The sequence below is a fragment of the Magnolia sinica genome, chromosome 19, assembly GCF_029962835.1.
Source record: "Magnolia sinica isolate HGM2019 chromosome 19, MsV1, whole genome shotgun sequence".
In the NCBI taxonomy this organism is placed as follows: Eukaryota; Viridiplantae; Streptophyta; class Magnoliopsida; order Magnoliales; family Magnoliaceae; genus Magnolia; species Magnolia sinica.
Window position 1 is genome coordinate 23,674,410 of NC_080591.1, and position 12,966 is coordinate 23,687,375.

Below are 12,966 nucleotides of genomic sequence, written 5' to 3' on the forward strand. Positions count from 1 at the left end.
TGAGCTGGCAGCAAAAAAGCCACAACAGTAACCTCAACAACTGGGGGTTTCAAGTATGGATTTGGGGGGATTTCAACTCCCCTGGTTGTTTGGCACCATAAAGTAACCAGGGGTTTCGAATCCCCTCAAAGAGGGGGTTTGAAATCCACGGTGAAAGCTTGGATTACATCTAAAATCCTTCCAAGAGTTGCATGTGTAACATGTGTGTCGCTAGACTATTAATCTATTAGGTACATGGCCCACTAATGATATCTCAAAACAATTAGATTATCAATTGCATCACTATAATTACTTTAATATGATGATCAGCGCCGTCCAAACATCATCCATGTAAATCAACGGTTAAAAATCGTTGGTTAGTCACTTGGACATGATCTTGTGCTTGTGGCCCATCGGAGACTTGGAATTTCATCATTTTTGGCCGAAGTATATATTTCGGCGGGCTTATTTCAGCCATTGTGTCAACTGTCAAACATTACGTACTTTCACTAATTGATATATTAAAGTTGATTTAGTAATTAAATTCAAACCCCTGTTAATATACCATGTATAACTACTTTTGGATTAAAGTTGATTCCGAATCTAGGGTGCCAAACACAATGGGAGGATTTCAAATCCAGGGGGTTCCAAATCCACGCTCCCAAACAGGCCCTTAGCAACTTGCAGCATTCTTAGCAACCTGCAGTAAGATAGCAAAAGAGTAGCAGTAGCAACCTCGACAACCTACAACAATTTCATATACTGTTCAGGCCACACCTATCATTCGGGAAACAACACCTATCATTCATACCCCATGTCAAGCCATGCAAACAACCTTGGCCAATACACATCCTCAGCCTCTCCTATCTTACAACTATTAGGAGCAACCCACCCAGCTCATATAGGCCCCTGACATGAAGCACAATTGCCGCAACCAGGGCCCTCAACTGATTTGATTTACATCAGAAGCACAGCCACTGAATGTGACAAATATCTAATTTGAGAGATGCACAAACTGATTCGAAAGACCTGTGCATAGGCTAGTTGCTGAAGAACTGAAATGGTTGAGTCCTGACCTTGGCAATAGGAGAGAATACAGACAGCAACCATCCAGCCATAATACACAGACTACCTCTAATCCAACTTATCAAAACAACATGTCAAACAAACATCCATATGCCCATCTAGCCAGTAAAGATCTGCCCAAACAACATCATTGTGCACCAAGCATACCATTTGCATCCAGCCACTCAGATACCACTAGTGATAGACCACGATAAGCCAACAATTTCACAATATCATCACCAAATTAACAATAGCAGCCCACCTCCAGCAGCTACCAGATGATCGATCAAGGCTATGGACCTAGAATTCTCTTGCCAGCTAAGATCGATCAATCTAAGTTGCAGGACCAATAATTCAACAAAGAAAAATAATTTTTGAAGAGAAAATTCTATGGGTATCAGAAGTACTTCGGGTTGATCATAGTAGGGGAGCTGATGAAGCCAAATTATCCAGATGCTGGATAGATATACCCTGAAAATTATTGGTTGAGCACTCTTGGTGCATAGAATCTGGCTGTATTCCGATTGCACCCAGCGACTGTTACCAATACCTGCCTTTTCCGTTGCAATCAAAACCAAGGTGTCCCATAATGGTAACGGTTGCAGTAACGGCCACCACCATTACTGTTATGATACGGGCTGTTACGGCCTTTGTATCGGCCACTACGGTCCTTTTTTTGGGGAAAAGACCGTGGTGGTCTGTTCTGTTTGTAAACAACATTTGAGGCTTCCAATTCATGCCACATTATCTGTAGACAAGTTTGCTTCCCTCTACATGTGATTAATCTTGTGCAAGATTTTTTTGCAGCTTGGTTTTAATCTCCCCTAAGAGGTATTATATTTTCCATGGTGGGTTAGAGCAAGGCTTGGTTAAACAGTCCATTAGAACTCTTGAATTGGACTTTATTATGATGTTTTGGATCCCATAATTAATGCAATGTTTTATTCCATTGAGTATAACCTGGGTCTCTGCTATCGTGTTTGTCATTCAGCCATAGTGATGATGGAAGGTGAATATAAGTTTATCAATATGATCTTTACAAACTTCACCCCTCCCTTCCTCCCTGAGATTTCCCCTTGGATAGCTAGCCATCTACATTCAGCTTATGCTAGCCCATCTCAAGCCTTTTCAAGGATATAATTTTGGAGACTTTCTTTCTTGCTCCGCATGTGCCCCCATTAACTCGGGCACGATGCTTTCCACAAATGAGCTGACTTTATTCCCCATCATTCTTCTTGATATCTCTCTTATCTAGTTTCTTACTTTGATAATCACTACCTTAGCTTTACATGGTGTCCCTTCATATTTGCTTAGGTTCCTACTCAATCATAGTTCCCATAGAATTAGACATGGCACCATCCCCTTGAAAATCTCGAATATGGAAGGTCAGCTCCCAAGACTGCTTCATAGTTGAATTCTTTGATATATAGATTGTTTTGATCCTAATCTCACAGCAAAAACTCGGATGAAGTAGGTCCAGTGTTCGAAATATCGATACTATCGGCCGATATATCGGCCAATATTATCGGTATCACAGTCCAGCGATATGAAACCCTTCAGAAGATACTAAAAATTTGAAAAAATTTACATAATTCTTTGTATCGATCAATATATCGATAAATATCGCATAATATGGCCAAATATCGTTCAATATCGCTAAATATTGTTCTAAATATCGTGCGATATCAACGATACTATCACTTTTATCATGATTTTATTTCTTTTTTCAAGAAATTTTGCTATACAACACCTGCCGGGGCTACTGTAGCCAACTCCAGGATGTTGGGAGAGCATCATTATCCGGAAAAAAAATGAAAAAAAAGAAGAAAAACTTTCAAGAGTAGATTTCGGTACCTGTAAAGAAGATCGCCTTGATCGGAAGCTGCGTTTGTTGGGCCATTTGAATCCAAGTCTTTGATTTGGAGAGATTTGGGCACGAAATCCTCTAAATCCTGTCATCTGGGAGAGATTTTAGGGTTTCGGAATGCCGGAACCCTCTCTGCTTCGAAAAAAACGGCCTCGAGCCCTTATTTACAGGAAGTGGATGGGCTGGTGTACTTCACACCACTGACCTGGATGATGTGTTGACGTCACCAAGTTCCGTGGGTCCCATCATGAGTTATATGTTATATCCAAACCGTTCGTCCATTTTGCAAGCTCGTATCAAGTCTTTAGCCAAAAAATAAGACAGATCCAAAGATCAAGTAGACCACACTGAAAAACGTTGCGGGATATTAAACGTCTACCATTGAAACCTTTTGGGGTCACAGAAGTTTTGGATCGATATGATATTTGTTTTTCCTCTTCATCAAGGTCTTTGTGACCTCATGAATAGATTGGATGGAAAATAAACATTATGATGGGCCCTACGAATGTTATAATGGTGAGAATCATTGCCCTCACAGCTATTTGTGGTGTGGTCCACCTGAGCTTTGGATATGACTCATTTTTGGGCTCATGATCTAAAATGATCTCTCCAAATGGATGAACGGTGTGGATATAATAAATACATTATTGTGGGGCCCATGTAACTTTGATCTCCTTTGAACTATTTGTACAACTCAGCTCGAGCATTTTCAGCGCTCATCTTCACGGACGCAGATTTCCTGTGAGCGGGAAGTTCCTTCGCTGGAAACTTAGGCGGATCCAAGACTCAAGTAGGCTGAAAATGTGAGGATTGAATGTCCACAGTTGAAATATTCGTGGGGCCACAGAAGTTTTGAATCAGTTTAATATTTGTGTTTTCAGTTCATCCCAATAGAAATGACGTTATGAACGGTACGGATGGAATGTAAACATCACTATCGACCCAGAGAGGTTTCAACGGTAGGAATTTCCCTACCCACCTTTTCTGTTAGTGCGGCCCACTTGAGTCTTGGATCCTGCTCAATGTTTGTCTTAAGTCTTAAAATAAGTTCACAAAACAGATAGACGGGGTAGATTTCTTACAAACATCACGGTGTGCCCCACCATTGAAAACTTCCCAAGGTCCATTGTGACCATCCAACCCGTTAATAAGTTCACACAGACTTGGATGAAAGGAAAACACAAATATCAGCTTGATCTAGAAAATTTTGTGGCCCACAATTTTTAATGGTCAATAACCACTATTCCGTGTGGAGTGGCCACATCTACCTGAAATTTGTAACTGTCTCATTTTTTAGGCCAGCCCCTAAAATCAGGGTGCAAAACCAATGGATGATGCGGATGTGCCATGCATCCATCAAGGTGGGCCCTATTGTTTTCGATGGTAGCATCAATTCCAACTATTTTCACTTGCGTGGTCCACATAAGTTTGAATGAAGGTAAAAAAACAATTATCAGCTTGATCCAAAACTTTTTGTGGCCACTACTGGTCAATCACCATTGTTGCCTATGGTATTGTCCCCCTGATTATTGGATCTGCTTCATTTTTTGAATAATGTCCTAAAATGACACGGAAAAATGGATGGACGGGGTGGATATTGAATACACACATCATTGATAGGTATGTTTTCTAATTTTTAATGTATCTTTTGCTTTTGAATGTATTGGTTGTTTTCATACACATCTTTATACATTTATAAATGTTATGCATCATATTTGAATATATTTACCTTAGTTTAATTAGATAATGCATAACTTAGGACCTTATACAAAGGAAATTTATTATGTGCACTTCTTTCTTGAGATTTTATGATTTAAAAGTGTGTATTATGGTCTTTTTAAATAATCCCTGAAGTTTCATAAAAAAATTCAACTATTTTGCCAATGTTTCCCCATGTTTCCCAAAAAGTGCGATAAATTACGCGATACAAACAATATATTCCGTGCGATAACCAATACGTATCTGTATCCCAAGGTTGCGATACATTGCGCGATACCGATATTTCGAACACTGAGTAGGTCTAAACCTTACTACCCAAGTTTCCTTGATAGAACAGGTAGTTAAGATCCTCTGTTTCACATGAAGGATGCATTTCAGTGTCATTTCCTCCACGAATCAGGATCTCCTAGTTTTCGGCTGGTTGTGTCGAATTTCTCTCAATACCTGATGAGCCCTTCTCTTCCGCTAGATTTCTTTTGGAGATAGCCCATGGATGCTCTCTGATTTCTTCCTCTGACATTGCATAGCAAATGCATCTTGAGGCAAGCTGTGCCCCCACCTTTCTGGACCGCTGCATTTACCAGAACAGCTTCGCGCATCACCTTCCAAACAAAATGGCTATTTTCAGTGGAACCCATTTGTTTTGAACCTATCTATCCCACATTTTCATGATCTTCCTTTCTCGAACTTGATTTCAAGCTGATTTGGTAAAGAACTTTCCAGACGAAGATGCCGTCCAGATTAGACAATCCTATTTATTGGAGATCATTACATCACTTCGCCTTAATTGCGTGAGCAGATTGTGAGGCACACACCACTTGATCTCGTCTTCGTGCTGTTGGCTGTATAAGCCAGATCTTTTCTTTGCTTCAAGATAACAAAATTTTCTGGGCTTTACAAAGCCTTAGCACAACTCAGATATATGATGCAGAATGAAGAAAGAGAGAAGAAAAAACTTAATTTTTAAAACAGTTTTGCTACTGCAAACTTCTCACACTTCTTGCTATTCATTGTTGCTTCTTCACTTGCTTGCTACAACCGGATACATGGTGCCTATTTATAGGCATTTGAATGTAGGGTGAAAAGACAAAACTGCCCTTGCTAGGAGCTTCTAACACTTAATGTTATTAGAAAATACACGAAGAATTTCATATTCCAAAAAGCATCTCATGGAAAGTGTTGCTAAGCTTTGGAAGATGAACAGTCATAGCAATTGTAGTAAATGTTTTGGTTTGCAACTCCAACTCCCCATCAAACCAAAACCGGCTTCATTCCGAGCATCGTTCTTAGTCGTTTGAATGCATCTGTCGGTAATGCCTTTGTGAAAATATCCGCCACCTGTTCTGTAGTATGACAATACTCTAATTTCATCGTTTTCTGCTTCACATGATCTCTCAGAAAATGATATCGGGTATCAATGTGTTTGCTTCTTCCATGCTGTCACTGGATTTTTGGCTAGCTCGATTGCCGACTTATTATCCACATATATAATTGTGGATTCTTCCTACGGATGCTTCAGTTCATTTAACAGGTTTCTTAACTAGATTCCCTCATAGACAGTAGACGATGCTGCCACGTACTCTGCTTCACATGTGGACAGGGCGACCACACTCTGCTTCTTCGAATTCCATGTGAAATCAATCGTTCCGAGATAGAATACATAGCCAGTGGTGCTCTTTCTTTTATCTTGGTCGCCTCCCCAGTCACTATCTGAGTATCCATACAGCATTGCTTCTACATCGTATGGATAGAAAAGACCGAATTCCATTGTTCCTTTGACGTACCTGAGAATTCTGTTTGCAGCTAGCCAGTGTGATTCTTTTGGTGCTTTCATGTACCTACTTAGAAGGCCGACACTGTAGACGATATCTGGCCTTGTGATTGTGAGGTACCTTAGGCTTTCAATCAGACTCTTGAACATAGGCGAGTCAACGCTTCTTCCTTCTCCGTCCTTTGTTAGTTTTAAGCCTGTTGCTACAGGCATGTTTACGGCATTGTAATCGGCCATCTTGAACTTTTTAAGCAATTCCTTGGCATACTTCTTTTGAGATATATAGATGCCACCATGTTGTTGCTTTACTTTAATGCTCAGAAAAAGGATATCAGACCTTCGTCGGTCATCTCGGACTCTTTAAACATGCCCTTCTTGAATTTATCAAACATCGGTCGGCTGTTTCCTGTAAACAGCAAATCATCAACATATAGGCATGCTATAAGCATATTGCCATGAGCATTCTTCTTGATGTAAATTGCATGCTCATATGGACATTGGGCGAAGCCGTTCTCATGAAGATAGTTGTCGATGCATGCATGCCAAGCACGTGGAGCTTGTTTCAACCCATGGAGGGCTTTCTTTAGTGGATACACCTTGTGTTCCTCCTCTTGCATAACAAAGCCTTCAGGCTCGTCAACATAGACCTCTTCTTCTAGAATTCCATTCAGGAATGCAGATTTCACATCCAGTTGGTAGATCATCTAACTGTGATGGGCTGCAAGGGAGATAATCATCCTCACAGTGTCAAGGCGAGCAACATGAGCGAAGACTTCTTCATAGTCCACCCCGTACTTCTGTTTGTAGCTCTTTGCTACAAGCCTTGCCTTGTAGCGATTGATCTCACCATTAACATTTCGCTTGATCTTGTACACCCATTTGATGCCAATAGTTTTCTGGCCATTAGGAAGCGTAGTCAGCTCTCATGTGTCATTTTTCTCAATGGCATGAATTTCTTCTTTCATAGCGATTCTCTAACATTCTTCTTTTATGGCCTCCTGAAACGTCAGAGGCTCATGATCTGCATACAGGCAGAAAAGATTGACCTCTTCAGTTTGCTCATAGATGTCGCTTAAGCTTTTCATTTTTATAGGTGCCATGGGTGAGGACAAGTTGGCTGAATTTTGACTTGATGGAGTACTTCTAGGAGTGATGGAATGTACTCCTGGACTTCTGTGTACTAATGATGCGGCCGAAGAAGGTGTTGCGGGCGTTTGCTCTTGACGGTCATGCCTTTCTTCATGTTCTTTTATTTCGACTCGAATATCTTTGGTCGATTCTTCATTGTTCCATTTCAAAGCTTCTTCTTCATTAAAGACCACATCTCTATTCACCATTACCTTATTGGTTAGTGGATTGTAGAGCTTGTAGGCTTTAGATTCTTCACTGTGACTGATGAAGATGCATTTCTCACCACGATCATCAAGCTTCCTTCTTTTTGCTTCTGGAACTTGATCGTAGGCGATACACCTAAAGATCCTTAGGTGTGCCACGCTCGGTTTGTAGCCACTCCATGCCTCCTGTGGTGTCATGTTTCTGACGCTCTTGGTTGGACACCAATTGAGCAGATAGGCAGTACATGCAACTGCCTCTGCCCAGAAGTTCTTTGATAGACTTTTCTCATTCAGCATGGTCCTCGTCATGTCGAGGATGGTGTGGTTCTTCCGTTCCGCAATGCCATTCTGCTGTGGCGTGTAGGCTGCAGTGTGTTACTGCTTGATGCCTTGTTCCCTGCAAAAATCTCGAAATGCATTTAAGGTGTACTCTCCACCTCTGTCAGATCTGAGTACTTTAATTTTGTGACCACTTTCAACTTCAACACGAGCTTTGAAAATTTTAAAGATAGTGAAAGCGGAAGATTTTTCTTTGATGCAATACACCCAAAGTCTTCTGCTGAAATCATCAATGAAGGTATATTTATTACCTCTAAGGGAGGGTGTTTCAAGTAGTTCGCAAATATTAGTGTGAACTAACTGAAGTGGTTTCTTTGCTCTTCTAGACACTCCACTTGGGAAGGAGTTCCTTTGTTGCTTGCCGAGTGTGCACGCCTCACACATGTTTTGCAGCTTCAATAGCTGCAAGCCATGCACTATGCTTGATGAGGATGACAGTTTAAGGCCACTGAAATGGAAATGCCCAAAACGAAGATGCCATCTCCATGAATCATTCTTCACGAGTTTATAGAGGCACTTCTCAGCCTTTGTGTTAATATGCAGCGGAAACATGCAATTCTTTGCCATTTGGACTTGAGCCACAAGTCTCCTGTGAGCATCTCTTATAGAGAGAGAATAGTTCTCCATGTGTATGACATACCCCTTCTTAAGGAGTTGGCCGATACTGAGGATGTTATTTTTCATGTTCGGTACGTAATACACATTAGAGATGTAATTTTGGCTCACCATTCTTTTGATAGATTTTAACTTTTCCTTTACCTATCACGGGTACCTTTGATGAGTAGCCAAAACTCACGTTGTAACGAACTCCTTCTGTGAGTTCCACGAACAGTTCTTTGTTACCACTCCCATGGTTGCTTGCACCAGTGTCGAGATACCACACATCTAGCCGTTCACATGCCTTTTCTTGTGCGAGGAGTGTGGAGTCTTCTTGTTCATGGTGTAATGCTTCAGCCTAGTTGGATCGTTCATCTTGATCCACTTTGCTCCAGCACTCAGAGGCATAGTGGTTGGATTTCTTGCAATTGTGACATTGAACATTCTTTGTGTTTCCACGACTACATATGAACTGGCCTCTACCATTTCCTCTTCCACGGAAACTGGTAAACTTTTATTGATTTTGTTGATGGCTTGGATGATATCCACGCCCTCTGCCTCTTGCACGATTGCTAGTGCCACGACCCCCTCATTGTGTATGGCCATTCTTTTGTTCATTTAGGGTCAACTTAGACTCTAAGGCATGTTCAAGCATTGAACTAGCATTCTTTTGCATTCGTTGCTCATGCACTTGCAACGATCCCATCAACTCTTCAATGGACAGTTTTTCTAAGTCCTTTGATTCTTCGATCGTCACAACCATATGCTCAAACTTGGTAGTGAGAGATCGCAGTGCCTTTTCCATGACACGTATGTCTTCAACTTTTTCACCATTTCTTTTTAAATTGTTAATAATAACAATTAGACGTGAGAAGTAGTCAGAGATACTTTCACCTTCCTTCATGTGCGCCGCTTCGAACTCGACTCATAGTGTTTGAAGGCGAACCCGCTTTACTCGATTAACACCCTTGAAGATGGTGCCAAGGGTATCCCAAGCTTGCTTGCTTGATGTTGCTTTGACAATCTTTTCAAAGGTTGATTCATCCAACCTTTGATAAAGGAGGAACAAAGCCTTGTTGTCTCTCTTCCTTTGATTTTTGAGAGTGGTCTTTTCTTCGTTGGTAAAGGCGGCTTCTTCCTCCATAGTGGGTTCTACATACCCATTGGTGACGATCTCCTATAGTTCTTGCGACCCGAACAACGCCTTCATATGGATGCACCACTTTTCATAGTTGTCCTTAGACAACTTAGGAACCTGCGGCTGGATTGTGCTCTCCATTTTTTCTATTTTTAAAAAAAGAAGGAATGGCTGATTTTTTTTTTTTTTTTTTTTTAACAGATTTTTTAGTTGGAAAAACTTCTGAAATTTGATTTTTTCTTTGGTTGAAAAACTGCTGAAATCTGGTTTTTTTTGCTTAAAAACTGCTGGCAATTTGATTTTTTTTGCTGAAATCTAATTTTTTTTTTTTGGCTGAAAAACTGCTGGCAATCTCCAACCAGGGAACTCAAAAAAGAACTTGGCTTTGCAATCTGATTTTTTTTAAACAGATTTTTTCAGAAAAATATGTATGTACTTGGCTGAAAAAAAACTGCTGGAAACTTCTTCTAGAAAAAGAACCTGGGCTCTAATACCAGTTTGTTGGCTGTATACGCCAGATCTTTTCTTTGCTTCAAGATAACAGAATTTTCTGGGCTTTACAAAGCCTTAGCACAACTCTGATATATGATGCAGAAGGAAGAAAGAGAAGAAAAAACTTGATTTTTAAAACAGTTTTGCTGCTGCAAACTTCTCACACTTCTTGCTATTCACCATTGCTTCTTCACTTTCTTACTACAACCGAATACAAGGTGCCTATTTATAGGCATTTGAATGTAGGGTGAAAAGACAAAACTGCCCCTGCTAGGAGCTTCTAACACTTAATGTTCCTAGAAAATACACAGAGAATTTCATCTTCCAAAAAGCATCTCATGGAAAGTGTTGCCAAGCTTTGGAAGATGAACAGTCACAGCAATTGCAGTAAATGTTTTGGTTTGCAACTCCAACAAGTGCTATCCCTCATCCCTCACCCAGAAGATAGACACCATCATCGCTTTGGGTTGCTTGGAAGTCTGACCCCCATCCATAGCCGATATCAAGCCAATGCATGACAAATTCTGGTTCCAGAAATTCATGAGGCCCTTACCCACCATCCATCTTGACTTCATCTCGACTGATTAATAATATTAGGCATCTTTCAAACCAAGCTTCGCCTGATCTCTAGGCCAAAACTCTTGTATGAACTTGGAGAGGTACTGTGCTCCCATATATCTAGCCTTCTGATTCTCTTTTAAGGATAACAAAACCCATCTTTATTCTCAAGCTTACCATGACATCTTTGACACGTTCGACATGGGAAAGCATATTTTAGACCAACAGACCTAATGCTTTTTGCTCTTTCCTTCCTGGTCTCCCCAACAAATATCCACACAAGCTGATTCCATCTTGTGACATAAGGAGGAAGGAAGGCTAATGATGGTCAGTTTTCCCGCAGGGGATGAGATTTTGGCTTTCCATCCAGTGATCTTCTTTGTTATCTTCTGCATAAGAGCTAGGTAAAGGCTATTTCCACTCTTACCTTTGGAGACAACCCCAAGGTACGTTAGCAGAAGCTTTGCTTGCCTGAATCTCAAATTTTCTCTACCATCTGAACTCAGGATTGGTGGGGTTTCTGAGACATTATAAAACATCTCTTGGTTTTGTTAATTCTCTATACTGAAGCTTCCTCGTAGTCTTTTAGGAACTTCATGATGCCTTAATCTGATGACTTCTGTCATTCAAGAACAAGTTCATGTCATCTGAAAATAAGAGATTGTAATTAACAGGCAATAGCGTGGGAGATGGTAGGGTAGACATGCTCCATTGGTAACTAGCCAAGTAATCCCTCTACTAAGGACTTCTGCCACTTGAATAAATAATGCCGACATAGGGGTCCCTAGGCGGCTAATATTCGAAGAAGTTGGATGATCTCCCATTCATCATGATAGGGAACCAGCTGTATTTCCTGCTTTTCTCCATGAGCTGAACCCATGAATTTGAGAAGCCAAACCTTTGTAAGACTTGGATGAGAAAACCCTATTCGATCCGATCAGATGCCGTCATCCCCCCTTGTGATTAAGTTCATAAACCATCTCATTAGCTAGAATGATGTTTTTCTGCTATGCTGCAGTCACAGACAAATGCTCCCTATTCTGTTAAAAATAATTTCGAACACATGACCTTCCGCTTTGATACCATGCCAAACAGCCACTTGCTCTAAAAGCTTGAGCCGTTAGAGGATGGTGTATCAATGTATTTCAAGGGATTTTAACAGAGGCTGCTTCCCGAACCTCTTCTATGTCTAGGACATGGAACAATTCTGTATTGTCTTGATCAGTGACTAATCTTGGGATGCATGCAAGAAGATTTTCCAATTGATCATACGCTTCCAAAGTATCTATCGAGCTGTAATATCTAATTGCTTCTACCCCAATTTCTTATTCTCTAAAAGCATTACTTTGATCAGGCCATCCTAAGCATATCATCAAATGGCTTGGAAACCGAAAGGCTATAAAAAAGAAGAAGACCATCTTATGGATTGATTTAATTATCCTAATAGTCTTATATTTTCAAAGTCACGCATGAAATGTATGTTGGACCTAATGGAGGATCCGGATCTTGTGATTAGAGTGTCTAGGTGTCCTGATGAAACTCTATGACACCAGGGGCTCATTTCTTTATTTTATTTACTTCTAATAAACATGTCTTTTGATATCAATGACCGATGTCTTAATCTAAGATTCTCCTCACTTTAGTTTTGCTTGCCGGTGTTAACCTTTAGACACATGTTATTGCAAGATGGTGGAGGTAGCAGAAGCCGAAGCAATCAAAGTGAAGAAGGAAGGCGCAATAACCGTGAACACCCATTTCCACCTATTTACACCATGTGCTATGATTTCTTTCATCTTGCATTGGTGGTCCTGCAAGTTCTGGGTTAGTACTCTTTACAAAGTAATTAATTTTTTAACTATATTTGAAAAAATGTTGTTTTACTTCAAACTTTGTATACCCAATGCAAAAAGAGAGGTTGAAATAGACAAAATAAATGCAAATTCATGAAAGTAAATAAGAAAATAAATTCCTGTATTTTGACTTCCACCATTCGGGTGAACTATGTTAAAGTTCAATAAATTAAGTGTTCATCCCTCTTCCCTATCAAATATATAGTTAACCTCATTGATCAGACAATCCAAATTTTACATCAACATATGGTGAAATT

General features: G+C 40.3%; 1 protein-coding gene across 3 annotated transcripts in view; it reads left to right on the forward strand.

The window, feature by feature from the left end:
- The window catches only part of LOC131235713 (uncharacterized), a 44,218-nt gene that overhangs the window by 18,524 nt on the left and 12,728 nt on the right, over positions 1-12,966 (forward strand). For all 3 annotated transcript variants that reach the window (XM_058233031.1, XM_058233029.1, XM_058233030.1), the window contains one exon: positions 12,546-12,680. In XM_058233031.1, coding sequence (XP_058089014.1) covers positions 12,546-12,680 — 135 coding nt within the window. The remainder of the gene's footprint in view (positions 1-12,545; positions 12,681-12,966) is intronic.